This window comes from Malurus melanocephalus, unplaced genomic scaffold (assembly GCF_030028575.1).
Source record: "Malurus melanocephalus ecotype Western Australia unplaced genomic scaffold, MMel_1.1 scaffold_283, whole genome shotgun sequence".
Taxonomy (NCBI): Eukaryota; Metazoa; Chordata; class Aves; order Passeriformes; family Maluridae; genus Malurus; species Malurus melanocephalus.
Window position 1 is genome coordinate 45,717 of NW_026623515.1, and position 27,070 is coordinate 72,786.

General features: G+C 41.9%; 1 protein-coding gene across 1 annotated transcript in view; it reads left to right on the forward strand.

Annotated features, from left to right (window-relative positions):
• The first annotated feature begins 12,293 nt into the window (after nucleotides 1-12,293).
• BRF1 (BRF1 RNA polymerase III transcription initiation factor subunit) overlaps nucleotides 12,294-27,070 on the forward strand; it is a 171,584-nt gene continuing 156,807 nt past the window's right edge. Inside the window, exons 1-2 of the mRNA XM_057376599.1 lie at nucleotides 12,294-12,525; nucleotides 26,067-26,147. Coding sequence (XP_057232582.1) covers nucleotides 12,339-12,525; nucleotides 26,067-26,147 — 268 coding nt within the window. The 5' untranslated portion in view covers nucleotides 12,294-12,338. The remainder of the gene's footprint in view (nucleotides 12,526-26,066; nucleotides 26,148-27,070) is intronic.

Here is a 27,070-nt window from a genome sequence, read left to right on the forward strand (position 1 = left end):
CAGGATTATTGTAGGTTTAATCAGTGTTTTGGACATGTTAACATTTTTTTATTTCAACACTGTTTCAGAAGGGTTTTGCTGGAGGCTACTTAATCCYCTGGAGACTTCTGTCTGGGAGCATGAACAGTTTTTCCAGGCCTGAAGCAGCAGATGTGTATCTGGGCAAGCAAGACACTGCATCCCCTGCTGACTGAGCACATGGAACCATGAATGTCCTGGAGCAAAACTCACAATRTTTCTGAACCGTCTCTGTGGATGATGAAATCTGGTGGAGCAAAACCCAATAAAAACTGATCTTAACTTTGCAGTGAGGATGTAACTTCAAACAGGACAAAGTTGCATGTGCCTGTTAGAAATGAAATAGACCATTTAGCTCATCTCTTTGAAGAGTAATATTTCTTCTTTATGTTAAGTCTGAGCTATTGCATGATGACAGTCCAAATGTCATTTCCAGGTATAGTCTTTCAGCAGAAGATGTGTGATTACAGAAAGGTGAGAAACCTTGCTGAGAGCATATCTGCATTAAAATAATTGCTTTCTGTGCAATTCTAAGTGTTTATTTCCAAACAGGGCTTGATTGCTATGTCACCATCCCCTTGSCATGAGTAGAACTATATTCTTTTTTGGTTTATGAGCTTCTCTTCGCAGTCTGAAATACCTGACTGTTGTGACTACAATAACACTCGAGGAAATTCTCTTCAAAGAGAAAACCAATGTACTGCACTGAGCAGAAGGTTGGTAGCAAAGCAGAGAAGTAAAAATCCAGGAACCCAGCTTTAATATCATGAGTAATTTACTGCTTAAAAGGGTTTACATGTAATACAATAATGCAGGATAAGAATTGTCTTTCTTTTATTATTTTGTAATTGGAAAAGATCATTAAAAGATTCCTTTCAAAATGAACATCTCTGTACCCGGGAGAGCAAAACAGATGAATTGGCTTCGAGTTCTGGATTTCTCCATAATGTTCTAGTTTAAAATAGAACAAACAAAGAAAAAATGAATCACTGTAATAGTAACTTTGTAGAGTAAAATAGCATGATTCAAGTGCTAAGAGGACACTTACAAATATCATTATGAATGCCAAAACATTGTTTTAGCTTTCCAGTGAGTTCTAAATATGAATCTTTGTCAGTTCTATTGAAGATCAAGAACTTGTCCATGTATTGTATTTTGACAAAACACTTCTCAGTGGTTCTCATYTGAGGTATCATTCAAGCCAGGCTTGTCCCTGATGAATTAATATCAGTGGAGTCAGATGCCAGGAGTGAGGCTCTTTCAATACCTGTTAGTCTAGGGTCAAATTGATATTTAGTTGGTCCAGCTTGCAGAACGAACCCCTGGCTCTCACTCAAGCCCCTCACTGCWGCAAAACATGCATATTATAGGCCTATTGCATCTTTCTCTCTCCTCACAGTCCCAAGCACCCATAGACTTTCTCACCCAAATTGATGAGATACATTCAGGTAGCATACACCAATTGACTTAGCCCAAACCTTTTTGTCACTCTTCTGCCTGTCAGTAAGATCATCTGTATGTTTTAGTTCATTTGTGCCATCCATAAACCTCCTCTGGGGRTACAGTGCATGGGTGAGACCCCCAAACAGGGCCCTGGCAGAGGGGGCTGCTGAACATACCCTGTGACTGCAAGGGAGGGAGAGAGAGGAGTCCATACAGGAGYTCATAGTTTTGCCTGGGGTCTTCACAGCTCTGGGAATGTTGGCAGATGCTGGATATCAAACACTGCTACTCACAGTGAACTTACAAGTGGGTCCCAGCTTCTCAATGCTGCCACCTTGGAGGGACAGAGAGGAGCCCCATGGCTTCTGAAGCCACACRTGCTTTTTGGCTTTTGGTAGAAGACAGGACCCTGTCTGGAAACAGCCAGTACACAACAGCCAGCAGGAGGTACTCACAGTGAACAGCATGGAGTTATTTTGGTCTCACACAATGCACTATCTTTGCTATTTATCCTTGAGTGTCTTTTCCTAGCACTGTGTTTATTTATACTCACACAGCTACAACCCCCTTGATGACAATATCAATAATTCTCAGTGCAATGGCACTTGTAGTGGTGAGCAAAGAATCAAGTAAGTTTATAGGAAATTTGGTGATCTATGTATGTCAAGGGCTTCTCATCCTTASAAGGCAAAGCTGTTGATACTGCACTTTTTAAAGGTCTTTCCTGAGGTATGCCAGATCAATTCACTCCATGCTCTCATGTTGGTATTCCAGTTTGGCAGAAGGGAAGTTCAAAATTCATTGTGTCCAACAACATATTATTTTACTCTCTTCAGGAAAGAAGTGATTCTGTGAGAGAGCAGATTCAACATACTCAGTTAATATTTACATCAAAGAAATGAGCTGGTCCTTTTGCTGACCTCTGAAAAATGAAGCTGGATTTGTTTCGCAGGGCATTTTAAATGCTTAAATCTTATTTGGTAATATTATGCAATAATCAAGGCACACACAGCATCTGGACCTGCATGCTCTGTTGGTAAGTGTGCCTGCCTRTTCAGAGGGGCACAAATTTCCTGGCACCAACACGAGTGATACCTCAGGGCTTTTTGAGGATTAAGCCTTGGTTCCCTGTGCTGACATTCTCCATAAAGGTCAGTTAGCTTTTCCCATGTTCCCTGTCAAACTCACTGACACTGAGCCCCTTTCCTTTGCTAAAGATGATTCAAGCCCTGGAAAAAGCCCTTGACTAAGGAGCTATTTTGGTTCCAGAACCAGCTGTTTCTCTGGTGCAAATTGTTGTAGTTCTGATTTAGGTCAAAGTAGAAGAGTTTGGCTTTGACAGTAAAACCTGCACCTCCTCCCAGGCGAGTCTGTTCTCCCTACAGTGCTAATGTTCTCCCAACAGCAATCCCTGTCCCCCAGCTCCACTTCAAGCCACCTGCATGGATTAAGCCTCTCCTTCAGCCCCCAGGCTTGCCAAAGCTGGGCTTTCTTTGTTTCCTGGATCAAGTCACACTCATCTTTGAAAGGATTCTTACATCTCATCTGTCCCTCCCTGGATGGTCAAACAAATCTGCTTCTTGGTCCATGTCGCTATGTAACAATACAGGAGAGCCAACCAAAATAGAGTAGGGGGCTTTAATTAGCCATATCTCCATTGTACAGCTGGATAACTTGGGGTTGGCAATGTCTGGTGAGTAGCCCAAGGTCATAAAGAAAGTCTGTGTCAGAACCTGCAATTATATCCAGYTTTCCTGAATCCTAGACCCTTATCTGAGTCATTAGAGCATCTAATAACAGCTCTACAGTTCTCCCTGCATGTACTAATGAGTATTTCCCTTTCCATATTTAAGTTTCAGTCATGAACTCTTTATTACATGCTCAGATGCAGCCATAAAAAAAAAAAAAAAAAATCCATGTTTTCCCTTTACTAAGACAACAGAAGCATATACATCTGATGAAATTTGGCTTCTTCAGCTAATGGACCAGCAAAGCTTTTCTGCGTTTCTGCATTTTCCTCAATTCTTGAAATCAGTTCTGAGACAAGTCCATTTGTGTGACATGTGCTTATAAATTGTGATCATGAATATAAAATCCAGACTTCTTACATCAGTCTGAACATACCAGACATTCTCTAGGTCGGGATTTGGGAAAAAGYCCTCACAGGCAGCTTATGGGGCAGGACTGGATTTCATACATATGACTTATAATCTAGTTTTAGCATAGGAATATCTGAAGCATGTATCAGTGATTTATTTGATCAAATATTGAGTCTTGAAGCAAGAAAATGGTCTTGCTGATTGTGTTTTYGTGCTTTCTAGTGTGTGTCATGGAAAAAATCAGCTATCGTGCCGAACTTTGCCTCCAAGGAAAGTCATACTCCTTTAGCACCTGTTGATTAACACAATACCTGAAACTCCCTTCTTTACTTTTAATTATTAAGCATGATTGAAACCTATCTGTATTTCTAACAGTTGCTGGAATGYTGAGAGAGTAGATATTTACCTGTTCTGGCCTGCTGGGCTGGAAAAACCCAGAAGTAGTCATTTGTTTACAYTAAGATTCCCATTCTGATGAAGTTTTCCCTGAAGACTCGACAGCTGGAGGATGTTAAATCTATGAATGTCCTGATCAGTGCTGCACTGCTCTCCCAGATGTCCTCAGGGCTGGTTAGTTTTTGTCATTTCAGGCTCTCAGGGCCTTTTCTTATACAAAGCCTCTTACTCCCAGGAGGAAATGTCAYCTTTTTCAATCACAGAACTTGCTGGATTGGATTGGGTTGATGAAAACATGCAGGGGACCCAGGGTAAGCCGTGTCCCTGTGGGTGCTGCATGTCAGCATCCCTCTCATGTCAGTATAGGAGAGCAAAGCTCTGTTGATGTGGAGAATACGTGTCTGGAGCCAGTTACATCAGCTCTGTCCAGGCTGCCAGGCTTGTTGTGGCAGAAATGCAGGATTTCAGCAATGCTGTTCAAGGTTCATAGGCTTTTCAAAAGAATTGTCAAAGCAGGCCAATGCTGTTGTCATGGAGTGAAAAATGGTGTGGAGGGAACATAAATCATCAGGTTAGGATTTTATTTCTGAACTGGAAAATGAATATTTGCCTCTTTATTTCCCAGCTTAAACTTTATGGGAACATTGCTCAATTAAAAAAAAAAATACTATAATTTAATTGTGTGATTTACTTTTACTCTTTGGAAAAAAACAACCAAACCAAAAAAACAAAAAAACCACCACATGAACTTTTCCGTTCTGTTATTCAAAAGAAAATTTGTTAGCAGGATATATACACTTATTAAATTAGAGTATTTATTAGTTCCTCATTTATTCCTTCAACCATGAGAGGAAGTTTTCTTTTTCCTCTTTTTTCCCAACATGGTTCAGTCTGGGAAAGCTGACAAAATCTCACTTTTAAACTGCAATTTCTCCCCCTGTTTTAGGCAGACTTGATGGTCACAAATGAAAGGTGACCACAGAGGGAGTGGCTACAATGCCATTGTTGGTACAGGCTGATGATCATTAGTCATGGTATATATTGGGAAAGGCTCCTCATAATTTGATGTGCCATAAAAATAGTTTGTTTTTGCTCTGAGTCCACTRAATTGCTGTTTCATCTGGATATTTGTTGCAGCTTGCTGCATTACAAAATCTTTGGTCATCTGGATAGTATTTCTGTAGCASGGGTGAGAAGTCATGGTAGTAGCTCTAAAGCTTTATTAGGAAGAAAGTTCCACAGTTACTGTTTAGCATGGGATAAACTGGGAAGGGAAGAKAGTTTATTTGTTAGAAATGCCAACACTATAATTTTTTTTTTTTTGGACATCCTTTCTACTGACATCATATATAAAGGCCCTTTCAGCAGGGGCTTTATATATGTAAAAAATCATAGGTAAAGACAACCTCTTCTAGCTTTCCCTTCCAAAGGAAAACATATAGCAGTTAAGCTTTACATTTTCTGAAATACTGCATGCATGTGGCTGTGGAATTGAACATGCTTAGAGCTCTCTGAAATACTTCTCATGATGCTATAAATAGACACACTTTACTAAAAACTTGCATTATAGACAACATTGTTGTTTGCTGTACTCATTTCAAAAATAATGGTTTTGTGTAATTCTCAGCAATATGATACAAACATAACCCCTGTAATGAAAACTGGTTCAAAAAGGGACTGAAGACCTCATTGTTTGGTCGAATACATAATCTGCTGACTGCTCTGTTCAATTTGGGCTTCAGACTGTAAACTCCYGGGTCAGGTTTTTTATAATCTTGGTGTGAGCTGACTGATTGAAGCACAGACAATGAAAGGGCAAGCCAAAGGCTCCAGATCTTACTGGCATATTGTTATATCAGATTCCCACTTTTAATTTACTGAAAAAAATACATGTTTAACTCATGAGATGGGGAAGAAGAACACAAAATTGTGATTTTAAWGGGGATAGGTGGTAGTCTGAATCTGCAGCACCTGGAAACAGAGAACCAAGAAATGTGAACCAAATGATCCTCTCAGGGAAGTGKTAATTTCCAGACCTGTCCCTCACTCAGACCATCAGTCCTGTGGCTCCCAATTCACAGCTAAGGAAGGTGAACTATAAAATATAGAAGAGAGAGATGATCCCGGCCCTTTCTCAGTAAAGCAGAGATGGGTATGGCTGGTGACAAGCAGCATTTCCCCTTTGTGCTACTGATGTAGAGTTTTTTTCCTCAGAAATGGCAAGATTGCTGCTTTGGGGATGGATCTTGTTTAAAAAACTTCCTRCCTTGGGGTAAGAGTGGGGAAGGAAAGATGTGGCTTGCACAGCACTAAAACTTTCCTCTTAAACTATATTATAATTTTAAATCATTGAGACCTACACTGATGATAAATGTCTCATTTTTAAAATTGTTTCCAAAATTGTGGCAGATTTTACTCTTTGATAACTCCACATTTAAAGAAAATAGAAGTGATTCTTTTTTCCTTCTTTTTTTTTTTTTGTAATTTAGGCTGACTCAAATTGTTGGTATGAAACAGCTTGATTTACTCAAGACATTTTTATGTCTGCCCTCTGAAAAATGTTACTTGTCTAATTTATTCAACTAATTCAAACTAGGAAATCTGCCAAATTCTTGAAAATTCTCCAGTGACAGGAAATTATTATACTGTGACTTCTCTAGGCCTAATGGTGTTTTTATTTAGCCTGCTCATAGCTTTAGACTGTAGACAGCAACTTGTAGTTTTGACTGATGGTTCCTTTGGCACTGGGATAACTTGGGCATATTTGAGGTACTGGGACTCTCCTGTCAGAAAAGTGGGCAATGACACATATCTCATTCAAAGGACGATTCTTTGATGTCCTCTATGACCTAAACAGGAGAGGACTGGCCTCACCCACAGGCCAGCTTGTATTTATCCAAGCTGCCTACTCCATCATAACTTTCCCTGGCACTAACGGGCTGTGTGAAGGAGGACACTATGTTCCTTACCCTGTTTCCAGCTTTTCTTCCATGCTGGTGAAAGCAGAGGCCTGAGTGTGGYTACAGCAATGTTCTCTCTTATCTCTGCAGGTTTCACTCTGAAAGGAGTCTCTGATGGCCAAAAGACTGGTGACATTAAAAAATACACACTTTTGAGTCTATGCTGACACACAGACATTTCATGGTCTTCACTTGACTGGCATATTCTTTTGTGATGCCAGCACACTCATCCTGATTATGGCAGACTTCTGCCTAAGAAAKGCCAATAAAGAGAGTTTGGATTATTAATACTGCCTGGTGACAGCTGGGTTTTTAATGTCCTGATACAATGCTAGCAAACTCCTGTTTAAGTTGCTGTCTCTTCTCCTAATCCTATTTGTAATTTGCCAGGTATAATTTGTAAATGGTSAACATCATCTTACGTACTTTACATAGTTTATGTTATACATACTTTTTAACTGCCCTGAATCTACTGCATTGAATTTAACTTGGTGCTAAAGCAGACAAGCACAGCTACTTTTTCAAACTTATTCTTCAGAACTTGTTTACTTTTTGATATGCTTCCAACTAATTTAGTCTGAATTTTTGGTTTTCTGTTCCAAATTTGGGAAAACAATAGGAACTCTTTGTAAGACCTGTGGTTTGCTTCTGTGTTTTAGTATGTAGAACCATTCAGTATGAAGTCCTTGTTTTTTTTCTCTTGAACGTGAGTATCAATATTTAGTGAAGGCCTCATTTTTAGACAATATAGAAGATGTATTTGCACCAAAGTAGCAATTGTGCACACARAAATGGCACCTGTAATCAGGCACTTCCTCATTTGAGTTCAATTTCCATATGCAGACAGCTGCTTAAACAGGCAATTGGCTGACTGAAATGGTTCTCTGGYGGTGATTGATGAATTCATTAATGTTTTAATAAATGAATTTCAGAATACAAGAACTGCAGACAAGCAGAGTTGCATTTTTACAGGAATATTTGCCTGTGCTTACATCCCCAAGTGATGGAGGCCTGCAGTTATTCCGTGCAGAACAGAGCCAATGTTTCACTAAAAACGGTTTCCTCTTAAATTACTCCCTGAAAAGTTATTATGTGTTAGGACTGTCTGATTAGCATCACACTACTTATCTGGAGAAAGACTTGCTCTTGTGAAGTGATCCTGATTGAGGGAAGCTATAAATCAGGAGTAAAAAATCCCAGCTGACATGAAAGAGATGTGATGGGAGCAACTCTTCACCACTGATTATAGTGTAAGAACTCAGAATTGCCAAATGAAATGTTTGGGCCGTTTTTAAACATTTGCACTTGCTACCCAACTATACTGGGATACACCTCAAAGCACCAGATGCTGTAGTTCTTGAAAGCATACACAGATAAAAAATTGATTAAAGAGATGAAAGGTCTGCTGGTGGCTATGAGCCTTCAGCTGGTGAATCCTTAAGTYGCAGATTGCTAGAAACTAGGAGGGCACATCTATTTTTACCTTGCTTACATCCTTCTTAAAAGCWCCCACTGATCAGTCATGCATCTTCAAGTGGTGTGTTGGCAGGGGCAGATGTTCAGAGCAAAATAGCTGCTCACAGCTTCCAGCTGATGAGAGACTTCCTCAAGTGGTGGCAGCTTCTGGATCTTTGTGCTCAGTATCTTTGGACTTTTCCTCTGCTAATTTCTCGGGAGATTTTTCAAAGTGACAGAATTTGAGCTTTCTGCCGTCCTCGTGTACTAAGAATTGTACCGGGCACAGATCCTGGGAAAGCAACTGGGAAAGCCACGGYGTCTCTGCCACATATTCAGGAATCAAGCTCAACTATCAAGTGCTAACTGGACAGCAGCGATGTGATTTAGTAGATGCCCAAATGTTTTMTTCTCAGAATGTTCCCCCTAAAGCTTTTTCAATTATCATTTATTGATGACTGTCACGAAAACAATGTGAGGAAATAATTACAAAATACACAGACCGAAAAAGGGGAAAACAGGAGGAAAATCAGCCTAACCTTCGGGAGCACTGCGGCTCCTCGACGATTTCATTTCCTCGGGTGCCCTCTCGTGTCCATYACTAGTGTAGCCGAATGCTACAGTTCGAACTGACACAGGCAAAAAAAAAAAGAAAGTATCCATTTGCTATCACCTTATAAGGTTAATTCATTTCAGAATCCCTTTTTTTCCCACCCCTCTACCTAATATCCCCATGACTTCATCTCCAAAGCACAAATTTTCAGGTTGAGGACACAGTTTATGCCTTATCTTGGGCTGTCCAAACCCAAAGAAGGCTTCCTCTGCTCGTGTTTTTCCCCAAGTTATGTGCATTTTCAAACTTCTTGAGAGATTTCATCAACGCTCTTAGGCATGACTTCAGGAGGGACATTTCCAGCTGAAATTCCAGAGAGCTGAGGATGCTGACAGAAGCTGATCAAATTAAGGGATTAAGCTCTSTTCACCCCGCATGAAAATATTTTCCATGCAGGCTGGTGTGTTGGGAGGCTCAGTTCCCAGAAGGTTATGGCCAAAAATCCAGAGAAGCTCTGGCTTTTCTGTTATTTGACACTGAAATATCTTCTTCCAATCTTTATTTTCAGAGAGGAGAACACATCTCTTGTGGAAGGACAGGGATGTGTCATCAACTTGCCCTGATATATTCCCTGTTGTGCTGCACAGCATTTGCAGGAGCAGAGTAGGATTCCCTCACACTCCACTCGGGATTTGTACAGCCCACTTGCATTCTTCCTGATGCTGTAAGAGCAGTAGAAGAAAAATTAAAATATAATGTTCAAGTGAATGAGAACAGTTCCTCTCTTTGAAACCCCAACAACTGAATGTCAAAAACATACACCCACAGGTGGATAATRCTTGAGGTTTTTGGAGGCACAGCAGGAAGGAAATTGGTTGGCCTTGGGTTAACAGACATCCTGATCACTATTTTTTGCCACACATAGGAGTGAAAATGAGAGGTATTAAATATAAGAGTAGGTGATTTTGAAAACAGGTCCTTTCCTCCTCTTAACTAATGGGGCAAAATAATGCAGGGAATTTTGAAATGAGCAATTCTTACTCTCAGGCTTAGGACAATTTACTAAAAGATTCTTTTTTTAGCCTAAATGAACAGAGCTATGGCGCAATGCTATAAAAAAGTTTTATTAATCCTCTAGAAAGCAGAAAGAGCAAGGAACCTACAGAGGTAAAAAATTACTTATATTTTGGCTGGTAGAAAATGGTCCTACAGAAATGTTTGAAATATTTAAGGGGTATTGAATATGAAAGTTTTCATGAGTGGGAGGCAAAATCTGAATCCTTCTGGGCTGAATCTGTTTTCTTTCATCATCACGAGCCTCACCTTTTAAGAAGATAAAAATTAAAACACWCATCGTTCTTCAGTATGACATTAARTGAGATTTTTATTTGGACAGCAGCTGCACCTCATGCGCTCACAAGGGCCCTCTGCTGCTCAAGTGAAACACTCAGAACTTGTTTGGGACTCAGAAGTCTTGCCACACTTAATTGAAACATCGGCAATTTTCAAAGGGATGTAAAACGTAAGTCCTCATGAAACAGGACTATATTAGTCTCTACCTAAGTGAGGGAACAAAAAACTTTTTTTATGAAAAGGTATTTCAAAACTGCTCACTGTAGGATTTCTCGTGTTCGTGCTGGCCTTTGTCAGAGCCTATTGGGGTCGCTTATCAGGAATATAATTTTCCCYTGATATTATCTACACAGTGCATAATTTTGTGAGATCATGCTTGGCCACTGTGGCACTCATTACCCCATCATAATCAGGAGGAACGTCAGAAAGGAAATAACCTCCAGAAGCAGAAGGAATCTGGAGAGACCCAAAGTTTTATTTCAACRAATACACCTCTCTGAATAGAATACAAAGAAAGAAGTTCAACTGTGTACATAGTGGTACAATGTCCATCACGATATTGCTGTTTTCCTTTTCAAAAGCACAGAAGCTTAAAATTTTTAGGCATGTGACATAAYTTCAGGCCTACGAGATGCTCAGCTYTCTGGATGGWATGATATTGCTGAGTTTGTGCCCCAGTGTGCCTCTAAATAAATGTGCAGGTCATTTGGTACCATGTACCTGGTCAGTTCATGGAGATCTGATACCTGTTTGTGTCTGAGTCATTTGGTGGAAGGCAGATAATAGTAAGTTTGTAAGGTGAAAATTTCTGCTTCTGCATTAATTGTGCATTACAAAAGCTGACAGATGGAAGTCTRTACAAACATCCAGCTACAGCAGCTATTCTGCTCAGCTTCCTTCCCATCTGTGTTATGGTGCTGATTTGCGACACGTGGGTTGAGTGCTGAAGTGAGCAATAACTTGGATGAGAACTGCGTTCTTTGACTCAGTGATTGTATGAGTCAGGACATCGACCCACTGGAGCAAGTCCAGAGGAGGCCACCAAGACAGACAGATGGAGCACCTCTCCTATGTGGAAAGGCTGGGAGAATGGGGATTGTTCAGCTTGGAYAAGAGAAGGCTTTGAGGTAACCTRATTGCAGCCTTCCAGTGCCTGAAAGGAACCTACATGAAAGATGGAGAGAGACTTTTTACAAGGGCATGTAGTGACAGCACAAGGGGGAATGGATTAAAAGTGTGAGAGTGTAGATTTATATAAAACATTGGGGAAAAAATCCTTTACTATGACCATGCTGAGGCTCAGCACAGGTTTCCCAGCGAAACTAGGGCTGTTCCATTGCTGGGAGTGTTCAAGGCCAGGCTGGATGGGGCTCTGACCAACCTGAAAAGTGTCCATTCCAAGACAGTGAGATTGGAACTAGATGACCTCTAAGCTCCCTTCCAACCTAAACCATTCTGTGATTCTACAATAATAAACAAAGAGKTCCAAAGCACTGGATTTTGATGTTACGCTGTCTTTGTCAGGTCGGGTTCAAAGGGTTTTAATGAAAAAAATTCATTAGGCCTCAAAAAGCTTTCAGCATTACAAAACGATTGATAAGGTCTGAGTGATGAATTTGAGTGATGAATTTGATTGATGAATTTGATTGACACCCAGAGGGTGCTGAGGCCCTGGCACAGGCTGCCCAGAGAAGCTGTGGATGTCGCATCCCTGGGAACGTTCAGGGTCAGGCTGAATGGGGCTGGCCTGGAGGAAAGTATCCCCGGCAATGGCAGGAGGGTGGATCCAGGTGTTGGGGGACGAGGCGGAGCCCCCGAACGCCACTCCCCGGGTTCCCGGGGCCGTGAGGGCGGTGAGGGAGGAGCCTCGGGCTCCGGAGGGCGGGAGCGGCGGGCGAAGCCTCGCGAGAGCGGGCGGGGTGGCGGCGGCTGCCGCGCTCCTCCCCGTGCCGGTGCCAGCGAGCGAGGCCTGTGCCGGGCCCGGGCCGGGCTGTGCCGGGCTGTGTTGAGCGGCGGGAGCGGCGGGGCGGCGGCCGGGCCCGTCCCGGTGCGGCGGGCACCATGCCGGGCGGGCGGGTGTGCGGCGCCTGCGGGTGCGCGGAGATCGAGGTGGACGCGGCGCGCGGGGACGCGGTGTGCACGGGCTGCGGCTCGGTGCTGGAGGACAACATCATCGTGTCCGAGGTGCAGTTCGTGGAGAACAGCGGCGGCGGCTCCTCCGCCGTGGGGCAGTTCGTGTCGCTGGACGGTGAGTGCGGCCGGGCCGGGGCCGGGGCAGGGCGGGGGGCGGTGTTGTGCAGAGGGGCCCGGGGGCACAGAGAGCGGGGTGTGGGGAATAACGGGCCGTGTATGAAGGGAGGGTGTTGCTGGCACAGGGGACTTGGCAAAAGGGGAGGGAAGGGTGCTGGAAGAGGTGTGGACAGGGACGGGGTGAGTGGGCTGTGAGCTGCATGGGACCAGGGACAGGGCACAGGGGTGAGGGACCTGGTGGAAAAGGAGCTGGGGGTGCYGGTGGATAGCGGCTGAACATGARCCCAAGGTGTGTCCAGGTGGGTAAGAAGAGCAGGAGCATCCTGGGCTCTGTCAGGAATAGTGTGGCCAGCAGGACCAGGGTGGTGGTGATCGTCCCCCTGTACTGGGCACTGGTGAGGCCAYACCTCGAGTGCTGTGTCCATTTCTGGGCCCCTCAATTCAGGAAGGACATTGAGGGGATGGAGCATGGCCAGGGCAGCAGAGCTGRTGAAGGGTCTGGAGCACAAGTCTGGGGTTATTTARYCTGGAGAAAAGAGAACTCMGGGGAGACATCACACYACAACTCCCTGACAGGAGGGTGGAGCAGGTRGGGGTCGGGCTCTGCTCCYAGGGAACAAGTGACAGGACGAAGGGACATAGGTAACACCGGCGGAGGTTTAGGTTGGACATTACAAAGCATTTCCTCACGGAAAGGGTGATTAGACACTAGAATGGACTGCCCAGGGCAGTGGTGGAGTCACTGTCCCTGGAGCTGCTTARGGAAAGGCTGGATGTGGCACTCAGTGCCATGGTCTGGTTCACAAGGTGAACAGATTCAGTCATAAGGTGGACTCAGTGATCTTACAGGTCTTTTCCAGACTAATTGATTGTGTGATTCTGTGAGTTCAGGGACAGGGCATGGGGGTGAGGGAGCTGGGGGCAGTGTGGGGAAAGGACAGGGAGATGCTGTGCCACAGGGTGGGGTTATGGGGATGCTGCATGGAGGAGTGAGGACAATGTATAGGGGAGATAAAGACGCTGTGCTGCCAGATAAGGACAATGTATAGGGAAAAGGGTGCTGTGCAAAGGGGTGTGAGGGACAGACTGGAAAGTCATGTTGTGCAAAGGAGGGATATGGATGGTGCATGTGGGAGCTGGTGCTTCCGAGTGGAAATGAGAGAGGCAATGCATGGGGAGAAGGACAGTGTGCTATGCAGGGTGAGACAGAAATGGGGTGGGGGAGTTGGGATGAATAGGGAAAAAGCTGCGCAGGATGAGAGAGATGCTCTGAGTGATGGAGTAAATGCAGGAGGGACTGGAGCAGGTGTGTGAGAAGCTTTGGGGCTCTGTGGAAGGGCTGGGTGCACAGGGAATGGGGAGTTAGATAAAATTATTTGGGATAGAGAATGGGAAAAGTTGGGTTGGATTTTTAATGCGGAGAGGAACGGTGTGGAGGTATGGTCAGTGACAGGAGAAACAGGCTGGAAGTGAAGGGTCAAGAGACTCTTGTCAGTACTTGGGCTGGGGTGTTTGTATGAATGCTCTGGGGGATGAAAAATGTAGAAAGGCCATGTTGAGAAGGGATAATGTTTGGAAGGAGAGGGAATGAAAATGGGTGTAGGGAGAGAGTACTGTTTGAAAGGGGAGAGGTGGAAAATCTGTATGGGGAATGTGCATACAGAGAAAGAAACATAAGCAAAAGCACGGGAAAGAGCTTAGCAGTGAAACAAGAGGCTCTGATGGATTGTATAGCTGTGGGGAAGAAAGAGGAATTGTGGTGGAGAACGCAGCACTGCAAATTGGAGTTTGGGAGTTTACTGTAGGCTAGGATTTGTCTGATGCCATTCCTGTCTTCCAACTCAGGCTGCTGGCATTACTTTTTTATAGCTTATGAGCAGCTCTTGTATCCTTCACTTTTTCCTGTTGTGATGTGGAGACTACATTTTTAAGGGCTTGTGCTGCTTTTTCCCTCCCACCCAAAATTATGCAGGACAGATGGCATGCAAGCTAGAGCACATTTTGGGATGCCTTCATCCTTAAAAAAAAACCAAAAGGAAAAGAGAGAAATGCAGGATAATGAGCCTTTTTCACTCTTGTGGGTGAATTGCACAGTACTTTACAAAATTTCTTTAAGAGATAGCCTTCCTTTTTTTTTTTGTGTAAGTCCTGAGATACTGCTCTTGGCTAGTCTTTTTTTCCTGGATAGTACATTAATTCTTTGCTCTTGTATAGCTAGTTAGTTACTTGTGATATRTTACTTATATGTTACCCTGCAAAAGGCTAGTGCACATGAAGGCAGATAGGCACCCTAGAGGTGGTGGGTGTGTAAAAATGTGATTGCAGCACTTTCTGATGTGCTCATGGTGGCTTTATCTGGCTGGCACAAGGTGTAGTTGCAGTGCCTGCGCTGTGTGTTCATACTGTGACCCTCTAGCAAGTCCCCATGTGAACTGATGTGTGTGCTTGGGGGAAGTGTTTGTGGAAATGACAGAACAGGACTTTCAAAACAATGCTGTTTGTAGGTTTGTTAAGTTGCTGYGAAGATGAATGAGGGTGAGGCACTGGCACAGGGTGCCTGGAGAAGCTCTGGGTGCCCCATCCCTGAAAATGCTCAAGGCGAGGTTGGATGGGGCTTGGAGCAATCTGGTCTAGTGGAAGAAGTCCCTGCACGTGGCAGGGTATTTGGAACTAGATGATTTTAAAGGTCCCTTCCAAGACAAACCATTCTGTGATTCTGTGAGTGCAGGCCCTGTTTCACACCAGAAATATTTTAAAGAAATTAGGATTTGGGTGTCTTATGCTGGTACAATTCTCTGTGTTCCAAAACAGGTGCTTCTGTTGTGAATTTTTTTTCCTGATGTAAACTGAGTGATGCAAGCTAATCTGAAAAGATGTATTTGTGCTGCAATTACAGTGTCTTCAWCATGAGTACTTGTCTATTAATATGTGTATGACTGATTAAAATCCTCTGGAATGGAGAGAAAAGTMATTTACTGTGTAAGAAGGACTTTGTATCTCTACAGAGGGTGGAGAATTTACAGAGGAATGTATATTTCTTTTAAGTCAGAAACAAAACACTTGCTGAAAGCAGCATTTTCAGGTAAGTTTCATCTTTCAGTGGCTTCTGATTATATTAGCAAATTTCCATGAAAATAACCAGTTTTTAACACCTTCCTGTCATCTTTCTCAACTCTTTATGTTTAGTCCTGAGGGATCCCTTGTGGATGAAATGCCTTGGTCTGAAGCTCCTTGGACTGTGGTATGGTGATCACACACAGCCTTGCTGTGTGAAGCATTTGCCATGTCAGAAGTGTCAAGGTTGYTGTTTTTGAGTCTCTGCTCATGGTTCATAGGGCTGGGTGTATTGGAGAATGTTGTCTAGGGTTTGCAAAGGATGAAGGATGCCAAGTTCAGGGCTGGGAAATGAATGGGGCTCTTGGTGTTTGTGGACTTTAGAATTTCTGGTTGTGCAGCAATATTCCCCAAATCCTTCCATGATCCATGACAGCTTTTATTTGTGTGCTAGTACATGTTGAATAGTTGCAGATGCATTTATTAATAATTTATTTTCACCTTCATCGTAAAAATGCATAAAGGAGTGGAAAGCACTGRGACACTGATTTCTCTTTCTTACATGTAGCAAAACCTTTTATTTTGCCAAGCTATCTGTTAAGATATCAGAATCTTGAATTTATTTGCTGAAGGAATGAATCCTGTGTTTCTCTATATTAGCACAAAGTGGCCAAGTCCCTGCTAATAAAGTCTTGTAGAATCACTATAAAACATCAGAAATCCCTTCTTTTATTCTCTTAGAGTTGGAGGAAGGTGTGAGATAACAGGTAAGTTTTCCCAGGCACTATTTACATTCAGCTAATTATGTGCTTGATGGAGGAAGCCACAACCTCACCACCGATGCCTTTCACAGAGAAGTTTGGTGTAGCCAGTGTTTTCCGGTGAAGGTGTGTGAGTCTGTTCTCTTCCATTGTTTTGATGGTTTTAGCAACTGAGCTTTGGTGTGCTGAGAAAGTATAGACTTATGCTTGGCTGTGAATGAGGGATTTTGCTTTGCTCTGCGTGAAGTCTTGGGAAAAGGCAGGCTAATTAAGTCTGTTGGACAAAAGGGTAGAACATTTAGGTTAGAGGAGAAGTTTAAGATCATCGAGTTCAAYTGTAGCCCAGCACTGCCAAGTCCATCAYTGAACCAYGTCCCTGAGCGCCATATCTTTATGCATAGGATGAGCTAACAGGATAGAAGTAGTGAAGGACAAAATAGGTGTTCTGTACAGGTAAATATAGGGTAACAGTGCTTTTTGGCAAAGGGGCTGGCCTCGCAGATCCTTTGGAGCTTTCTAAGGAAGTTGGTAAGTGGGCAAAGCAAATGGTTTGATTTTCAAACGAAGGTCAATGAGATCTTTCACCAGAAATCTGGTTGGTAAGTGGACAAAGCAGAAAGCTGGATTTTCAAAGGAAGGTCCACAAGATCCTTTACCAGAAGCTTTTACAGAATCTGAGCAGTCCTTGATAAGGAAAAATCCTTACCGAGCAGAGTAGCTCCTCAAATGGTAAAAAATATAGTCTAGACAAAAATAATATATTTCCTGAGGAAAGTGCCAGTGAAATTCCATAGAATCTGGACTGATGATCTGGAAAACAGGTGAATGGTGAGTTAATGGGTTTTGTGGGCAATACTAAATTACTTGGGGTAGTAAAGACTGTAGAAGGACCTGTTGCTTTTAGTGGATGCGTAGTAGGATAGCAGATGGGATCATGTGTTGCTGTGAGAATTAGGATTGTGCCTTTCTTCTAAATATGCAATGGTGTCTTCTACATSCAGACTGGCTAGGGTAACTTTGCAAGGAGATCCCTAATGGATAGCTCTATAAAAACTTTTAGCTCAGTGTTCATTCATGGTTAAAAAAAACCCCATGAGTGGGGAGGGGAATGGTAGGAGTTAAAAGAGCACTTACCGCRTATCTGTACACTGTTCTGTATCCACAGCATTACCTCCAGCTGAAGTGCTGTGTGCAGTTCTGGCGGGTTTCTCTCTTTTCTTCCCCATTCTCAAGAAAACCTCTAATTGAAGTAGAAGAGATACAGGGCGGATGATGGGGTGATTGAGAGCTTCCTGAAGAGCTTCTCAGTTAGAGTGACTGAATAGACTCAGCCTCTTCAGACTGGAAAAGAGATGATTGAATGGGGCCATAGTAGAAATCTRTAAATGCAGTAGAATAACACAGCGATGCTGCTCAGCATCACACATTTCAAAAGCTAGGGAGWGCTAAGAAATCCAGTATCTAGCTGATTGCAGAGGTAGTGGGTAGGAGGTTCAGAAGCATTAGGAGGTTTTATTTGGTTGATTTTGGTTTTTACAGAAAAAAACCCATGTGAATCTGAAGTTGGGGATGTTAGAAGTGTACATGAGTTTAAAATTATTGGACAGACAGAATAAAATGTGTAGTGGCTATTAAGAAATWCATTATTTCTGGTTTAGGAAATCCTTGAGCCACAGATCCTAGACAGTGGGAGATTGTATGAGAGAATTGTGACAACAAGCTCTCCTCCTGTCTTTTGTGTTCACTTGTAGGCATACATAATATTATACATAATAATATACATTATACATAATAATGTGTATTAATGGACTTTCTCATTCCATTCAGAGGTAGGATACTGGACTAGATAGTCTTTCAAGTCTGATTTGGCACAGCTGTTCTTTTGAGTCTTCACAGGAAGGTCGTGTTCTTTGAGCTTTACAGAGCTAATCCCACCATTCCTTTTTATGCTGTCTGTCTCAAAGAGTGGCAAGTCAGTTCTTCCTGCAAGGTACCTGTCACTTCCTGGGTCATGAGCTGGTAAGTTCTTTAACTAGCAAAGGACTCCTGTATATTGTTTTGTTGATCTTTTGAGAGGAAAGTCCTCTGAAAGCTTTCATAGGCCCCGTGCTGATCTAGTTAGTTGTACTTCTTAATTCTGTTGTGAGTRGTCACAGTCAGGAAAGAATCCAGCCTCAACACTTCACTATGTTACTGTCTTGAAGTTTGTGAAGGCCCTTCCTTGAAGTTGAGTTTCTGAACCTGACTGATTTGACCCTGGATAAGTCAGGTATTTGTGGAGAAGSGTTGCCATGCGAGCTCCAAGGAGCTCTGTTAATTGCACAGAAAGTGTTTGAAATGTCATTTTCCTAGCCAAGTCTAGTTTTGAACAATAACTATTCACTTTATAATTGACAGCGAGTTCAGGCCATCTCAAACTAGCCCAAGAAAATGTCCTTTCTGACTTAAGAAATTTGGAGAGCTTCTGAATTCTGGTAATTGGAATGAATGTGCCTTGCTTTTTGTTTTTCTTCATACCCAAGTTCTTAACAGATGCCTATCAGTCACTACATTTGAACACATCCCAGCAGGAAGTACAGTAATACAGGGTCTAAGAGTTTCTCCCTCTCCATTATGCTATAATTGCATCCTGGAAGATGGAATTACACTGAGCCCTTTGCCAGTTTGTACTGGTTTGATGGCCGCTGCTTTTGTAGAAAGGCAAGTTAAGAATTGTGTGACATAACTGAAGGTGTGGAGTTCTCTGATTGCTTTTTTACTGTGTCTGKGTGGGAGTCCCCTGTCTTGTGGTAGTTGTTGGGAGAAACTGTTTTCACAAGTATTTTCTTTGAAGCTGACAGKAGTAAAACTGAAGCTGAAGAGAGTGAAAAAGCTGAGCATGGAGCAAACCTGACAGTCCCAGATTTCTCTTCAGGTTTTTTGTTTAAAGAAGCTGAGAAAGGTGAAATCTGGGACTTCTGACACTAATCAAAGGAGAAGAAAACAGTCCCACCTGGGAAGGTTAATATTCAGGCAGCATGGCAGCCAGCTGGAAGATGTAATGGGAAGTAAAGCACAATGAAAGAATGCTTCAAGGTGTACTGTGCTTGTGATGCTCGAGCATACTATATCTGCAGAAGCTTAGCTTCTTCTGTCCCAGAAATTGCTTTTAAATGTGTGGTAGTAAGTTAAGAAAAACAGAAATGATAAACTTCTTGGTCACAAACCAGGTGCTGCTGGCTCTTGCTGCCCCTGACCAGCTTCYTTCTGGATTTCCCCCAAGGCTGCCCATGGCCCAGGACCCCATCCCAGACCTCAGGGATGTCAGTCCCTGCTCCAGGAACTGCACAGCAGGACCAGTTTCCAGCTCCCCACAGCCTTGCCCTGCCTGCCCTTGGGCTCGGTAGAGCCAGGCTTGTGTCTTGTCTGGCTTCAGCCCACCCCTTTGGCCCTGCATGGACATTCTGGGGCTGTGTCTGACCTTGTTCACTTTGCTGGGCCTGGCCCTGACCCCCATGTGCAGTGTGATGCCCTGCCTGGCCTCAGCCCATCCCTGGACCTGTGGAAGTGCCCGATGCCCTCAGCTCTGCCTGTCCCTGCCCTGCTACAGAGTYCAGGATCACATCTCTAGTAAAAATTTAAATTAGAATTTTTAAGTCTTTTAACTTAGTGAATAAGCCTGGAGGTTTCAGGGCAGTGACAAATATGCAGACACAGTCACAGAAAAAGGATTCTGCCATGGGCACAGACAGCATCAGTTCAACTTCAGCATCGAGTCAGGATCGCACAGAGCTCCTGGCTCTGGTACAGCAAATGGGCATTAACACTCTGCATCTCCAAATGTACATGAATTTGCAGTGCACTAATTTGAGGCTGGTGGGAGGTTATCTTCTTGCTTTTGCTCATGAGGAGAAGGGGAAGTTGTGAACTAATAGTTCTTAAAACACCAACAAGTGTTTATTAAAAATTTTAGTGTAGGAGGTTCCACAACATTTGTAAGTAGCCTGCTTAAAATTTTARAACATCAAGGAAGAGTTTATTTCTACTCTTACCGGTTTTTTTTGCAAGTAAATTACAATGAACTTACTACAGAGACACGTTAAAACTGCCATAAATGCTGAAGGTGTACTCTTASTCTGCAGTGTCCCATGACAAATTTAATGTATCTCTCTTTAGTAAAGCTGTGGTAAGCTCAGTGTTTCAGGTGTACCTGTGGAAGCTTAATGAAATATTTTCTATTTTATCCTTAAAATCTCTTACGTTTTTACATTGAGGCATGTGAGCCACATTGACCTCACAGGCAGAACTTGGACAATAGTTTTCCTTGGTCTAAATATTTGTCTTTAGGGGATTGTGGGAATGGAAAGATGTGGTCAGCAAACTGGATAGGAGAGAGGGACTGAATACATAGAGGAAAAAGCTTACATAAAATTTAAGCTAAGCTTACTRGTCATTCATCTTCTGTACCTTTTTGTTATCTAGAACTTTATAAGGTGGAGAATTACTGTCACAATGAGTGCTGGTGAGACAGTTGGGAAAGAGGATGAACTCTGTTTGTGTCAGATTCTGTACTTTTGTCTACTCAGTTCTTACGCATAATAAAGGATTATTGTGTATTTTTGAATATTAAACAATGAAAGAAGGGTTTTGTTTTTATTGGTAGTTGTTAATTGGTTTCCATGTAAGATGTTGATAGACTCAGTCCTGACATTAAATGTTTCTTACAGTGCAGCTCAAACAGTCCTGAAGTGGGCTCTGCCATCTTGAAATGAAAACACTGGGTACTGGAAAGTTAAAATAATGTTAATACMAACAAGTTTCCTCATATTTGTGGCCCAGCTTTTTAGACACTATTTCATGGTTAATTTTAAGTTATGCAGAGTGGTCATGATGTCATTTGCAATACAGAGAAAAGAAGTATAAGTATGTGGGATTTACGGACCTTTTAAGGGAAATCCTGAAGACTATCATCCCATTTTACTCTGTGCTAGATTTTCTTATTGCAAAACTAATTCGTAATCATGCTGTTTCGGGAAGGAGGAGGGGGAAGTTCCATTTAAAATAATTACCTGCTATGTGTTTTAATGAGATGGATCAAATCAATTTTGCTTCTCTCCCCAAATCCTCCAGGTGGCAATCGTGCACCAGAGTTAATATGAARCTTTTTCTGGCACTGAATCTTTTCCATACTGTCCTTGGGATGGCAGCAACAGAGGACAGTAGTTGTCCTGCTGTCAGTCATGGCAGTGCAGGAACAGCCACTTAACTTGGATGCAGACTGATTTCATAGACTTGGGCAGTACTAAASTGGGTTGTGGTGGATGCAACAGTATATTTATCTCTACAGTTGCTAGTTATGAAAATAAGCCCTTGAAAATAAGCTATGATGGAATAGRTTTAAAGTTTGTCTAAGGTTATGTGGCAGTACTGTTTCAGCAGGCTCCGGTGCCTGCAGATTTGTTAATTTCCCTATAAAAATGAGTGAGAGAAGAATTGTTTCAGTTACAAACTTCAGAACTTGAATCACGTAATTTTGCTGTCATAGGTATGAATTGTAGTGAGGGGTTTATTTACCTTCCYTTTTACTTTTATGGTCTAACTTGAGTAGGAAACTCATTAATTTTTTTTATGTTAGATTATCTAGTCTTCCCTGATTATGAGGCCATTGGTGTGATGCAGTCTGCATTATTTACCAGACCCAGATTTTATGCTGGGTCTATAAATACATGAATTTGAAATAGTAGGTTTTGCCCTACTGTGTCCTGAAGAAAGGACTGGTGGCTTTTGGATTCAATTTTACAGGGAAGGRTTTAGTAGGATTGGTCCTATCAGGTAGCAGGTACACTTCAGTTCAGGCTACAGCTTCATTCCCTTCTTCACTTGCTCATTTATGTAGAGGAAGCAAAATCTGTAATGCTGGGACTGACTCTGTTTCTTCTCCAGGTGTTAAATCTGAAACTCATCATGTCACTACCTGGCAGAAAAGTGCCCTTTAGGCTGCAGATGCCCAAGTGGCTGCTCTTTGCCTCCACTGTATGGAGTGATTTGATAAGTGCTGTTCCTGTTACCTGTTGTTCTTTTGTTGTTGGACCCAGACTTCAAGCTGTGCTTGGACCTTTTACAGCTTGAGAAGCATTTTTGTAGAGAAGCAGAGTGATGTGACTTTCTTTAATGGAGCAAAACAGAAGCTGCTGAGGTGCTTGTGCTGTGAGGAGCAGGGTAGAGATGCCTGCTTTTGACTAATGGAGGGAGAGTCACTGTAGAACTATATAATTGTTTAGTTGGAAAATACCCAAGACCTTTAAGATTGTCAAATCCAGGTGTTAACACAGCTCTGACAAGTAGCTCAGTACTCGAAGTTATGGTCTGGGCCAATGTGAGCTTTGACCAAGTATCATCAAGTTTCCAGAAATTATCTCCTTCATCTTCAGTCATGTTGTGTTAGGACACAGTTGCCCACTGAGAGGACAACAAAAAAATTGCAGTAGCTGTATTTCTGAGCTGCMTAACACATCTCTCCACACCTTCTGTTGTCCAAAATTTCTTGTGAATGTCGAAAGCAAACTTGAAGAGAAAAGGAACCTTCAGTTACACAATGCTACAAGTCTGAGTGAGTTTTTAAAAGTAGTTATGGAGTCATAGAATACCCCTTGTTGGAAGGGACCCACAAGGATCATCAAAGTCCAGTTCTTGCCCCTGTACWGGACACCTCAAGAATCACAGCAAATGTCTGACAATGGTGTCCAAATGCCTCTTGCACTCCATCAGTCTTGGTGCTGTGACCACTTTGYTGGGGAGCTGTTCCAGTTCCCAACCATCCTCTGGGTGAAAAACTTTCCTAGAGGCCAACCCTAAACCTCCTGACACACCTTCGTGCTGTTCCCTCATGTCCTGTTACGGGTTACCAGGGACAAGAGCTCCGTGTCTGCCCCTCCTCTTCCCCCCTGGAGGAAGTTGCAGCTGCAGTGAGGTCTCCCCTCARTCTCCTCCAGGCTGAACAGACCAAGTGCCTTCAGCTGCTGCTTGTATGACTTCAGCTCCAGACCTTTCACCATCCTCATGGCTTCCTTTGGACGTTCTCTAACAGCTTAATTCCTTTTTTTGTATTGTGCTGCTGGTGATGCTGTCCCTGATGCTCCCCAAGGACATGGCTGTCCTCCCTCAGCCGATGAGACGAGTAGATGGCAACCTTGGGAGGCATCACCTCATGAAGGAATGTACTTGGCTTAGGGAAATGTTAGTGTTAATGTTGAAGATTTGGCAGGCAGCACTTGAAGACACCAAATACTTCTCGGATGTATTTTTGTGTATCTTGAAAGCTGAATGTGAAAAACCAAAAGCCTGCTTAATTCACTTTTGAAGTTGTGGGGGAAGAATGGAAAAGGTCAAGAAATGTAAAAATTGCAGTTAAGCTGGGATGTTAATTTGGTTGTGCCTAGCAATTGCTGTTCTTTTCCTTTGTACTTTTTAAATGACTAGCTTTGTAGGGATTTTTGTCTTCAAATGAATTTGATGATTTCAGTTGTTTTTTTTAAGAGTTTATCTTTTTATTACCCAGCTGAACAGTTATGTTAATGAGTTCGGTCTGCATTTTGCTTGTAAGATTAAAGCTGATGGTGAGRCTACATAGTCAATGGCAACATTAGTTTTGCAGTTCTGAGTGTGTAAGTGCTCAACGGACTAGTTTTCTGTCAGTTTTCAAAGCCAAATGCTAAGTARAGACAATCAGCCTTTCCAGTTAACTTGCTGAAAAATGGGCACATCAATTCTGATAGCAGAATCTGTCTTTCAGATAGCTCTGCTGGTGTCTGCTGCAATCTCTATAGCTTGGAAAGAAATTACTTTTATGTATGATGTTGTAGCTTGATGTCTAATGAAAAAGAATCTTAAAGGACAAAATCACTGAAAGCTCATCTTCATTTAATTTTGCTGATATTCTTCCTGTTTTTTAGCTTCTGAGTAAGTTAAATTATTTAGTTATTAGTATTGTTTATCACCACTATAAGATGGTTTTGTGCAAGCTTTTTAGTAGTAACAGGGAAATGTTTGAAAGAGCTGTTTTGCCAATGATAGTCCAAAGCAGTTCAGTATTTTGGTATATTCAAGGATAGAGGGGACTGGGAAATGGAGCCTTTGTGCACTGGGGGGAGCAGTAGTGCTTGGTAACCTCTCTCTGGTTTGCTGCATTCGTTTTTTTGCAACTGTTTGTGGAAATACGAGGTTGTACCTGTAAGAATGGCAAGCAGATGTTGCTGTCTCTAATAGTCAAATACAGAATTGGGAGTTACCTCTGTAGCCAGTGAGGAGATCACTACTGAATGTTTTTCACTTCTAATTAGGATGTTGGACTGAAATACTTAATCTGTGGGGCATTTATGTGAGAACTGATTATTGTTTGTTGAAAGGATCTGTTAATGAAGTGAAGTTGGTTTCTGTTGTGGATAGCACTGGAAACCTAATTTAAAGGTTATATGGAAAAATAACCTTTGAAGGCTGATAGTAATTCTGCTGTAATATTAGCTTAYTAGCTTTTCTGGGTTTTGGTTTTGTTTGGTTTTATTTTTCTCAATATAGATGCACATTAAGTTCAGCTGAGAAGAGACTAGAGCTACAGTTTAGGTCACAGTTTCTGATCAGGTATATCTGCTATGGAAATATCTTATTCAGGTGTATAGAGGAAATGCCCTGAACTGCTTTAAAGAGCCACTTCATTCCCCTCTCTGTGTCTATCCCAAGGCCTTGCTATTTTGTTCTGAAGAGCTTTTGTAAGAGGAGAAAACAGCCACAAGAACTTAAGGAAAAGCTGTAGGCATCACAGACAACAAGATGACTTTTTTCCCTATCATGAAGACCAGACTACTTGAATTAAGTAGAAGTCCAATTAGTAACAAATTACTTGTTTTCAATCTTGTGCAGTTTAGCTTTTTGGTCTCATTTGCTGTTAAGCTGATAGATTCAAATATCCTACTTGAGGTACCCTSATTGTTTTGAAAAAAAACCTTCCTGATTTAGTGGCTGACTGTTTCTGTCCTTGGCAGTTTAACTCGCTGTTCTGCAAGATTGGTTTGCATGACTAGTTCCACTGACTCCCAGCAGTCTCTGCATTCAGACTGCTCAGCATTGGCAYGGATGCCCAAACCAGCCTCTAGTTTATGCTGATTTACAACTCAGACTTCTTTTAGTCTCCAGCCTTTCAGGGTGTAATAGTAGCAGTTCCAGACTTGCAGTTTTTGTAGTCTAAGTGTTGCTGTGTTTACCTAATGACAAACTGAAGTTGCTTTAAAGTAAGTGTTGTGTCTGTAGTAGCCAACACAGGCAATTATTGAATGCAAAACCTGCTTTATGTTCTGTAGTGCCAGTAATTACCTGTTGAAATTTTGTAAATTCTCCATTGARTATTCTTCAGAAAAGAAATATTAACTAAGCAATTGTCTTAATTTTGAGAAATATTTTTCAGTATTGAGTTGCATGYTCTGTTTAAAATAGGCATTGAGAGATTTTTGTACTTTCTTTTGAGCTGAGATTGGGAGGGTTTATGGAACCATATAATTCTTAGGGTATTCCAAGAAAGAAATAATTTACACATTATTGGTACTTGATTTCTTAAGTCCTTTAARACCTTCTTAATGTGATTTGGCATATTGTAGACTATGCAGATACTGAATATAGTGGCACAATACGTTTTATTTTAATTTTTGAATTAAATGATCCCCTTTTTCATGTTTGGTTTTTTCCCTCCTAATAGGTGCAGGGAAAACACCGACTTTAGGAGGAGGATTCCACGCCAATCTGGGAAAGGAGTCACGAGCACAAACTCTACAGAATGGTACCAGCAAATTTTAGTCTTGTTGATAAMATTTTTTAAAAATTAATATGGTTGATACAGTTAATTTTTAGTTTTGAATGTGACCTCAAAAACTTGGCAGGCCCATCATTATTCAGTGGACAGGTCTGCCTAGTGCTGATTTTTCATTTTGCTCTCATTTGGCTGCTACACCTGATTTATGAGTTCATGTAGCTGACTGACAAAGGGTAATGGCACCTGACAATACTACTGTAGTTTAAAAAGGCTTTTTCAAGGTTGACATGCCCGTTACACCTTTTTATTATCTGTTAGAACCTATTGTGGTTTTTTGTTTTGTCAGTTTTCAGGGTCCTTGAAATGCTTTGTTCATGTTTATTTTTAAGTATAATTCTTCAAATATTTTTGGATTTAAGCAATACAAGTATGAGTTAATGCATATAGGTAATCATCTGCTTAATATGTTATCATTGAATAGAGAAAGGAAAAATGGAAAAAAGGTTTTAGTGCACAGACGACATTAAAATAAATATTCTCTCATTACATGCTTTACATTTTAATTGAGATCTCCATAATCTACACTCTTTAAAGAGAGTGAATAAAACCAGCTTTTATTCCATGAGCAGAATGGTCTTCCAGTTTGCTGTTACTCATATCAAGGGACAGGAGTTGTCATTTTTTAGCTAATTAATACTCCCGTCTCATGACTCTTGGAGGTGACAGCTGATGGACTGTCATAGCAGAGTCTCAGAAGCTGACATGTAATTAACCAGGGATGTAAATGGGTTTTACTGATAAAGTACTCATTTGGGGGTATATTTTAGAGAAAGGTATTTTCCTAAATTATCTTACATTTGCAATTCAACACAGAAAAAACTTGCCTATATTATGCCTCCATAGGTATATGAAGAGTAAGATTGATCTGATATTGTATCTTCATAGGGTAT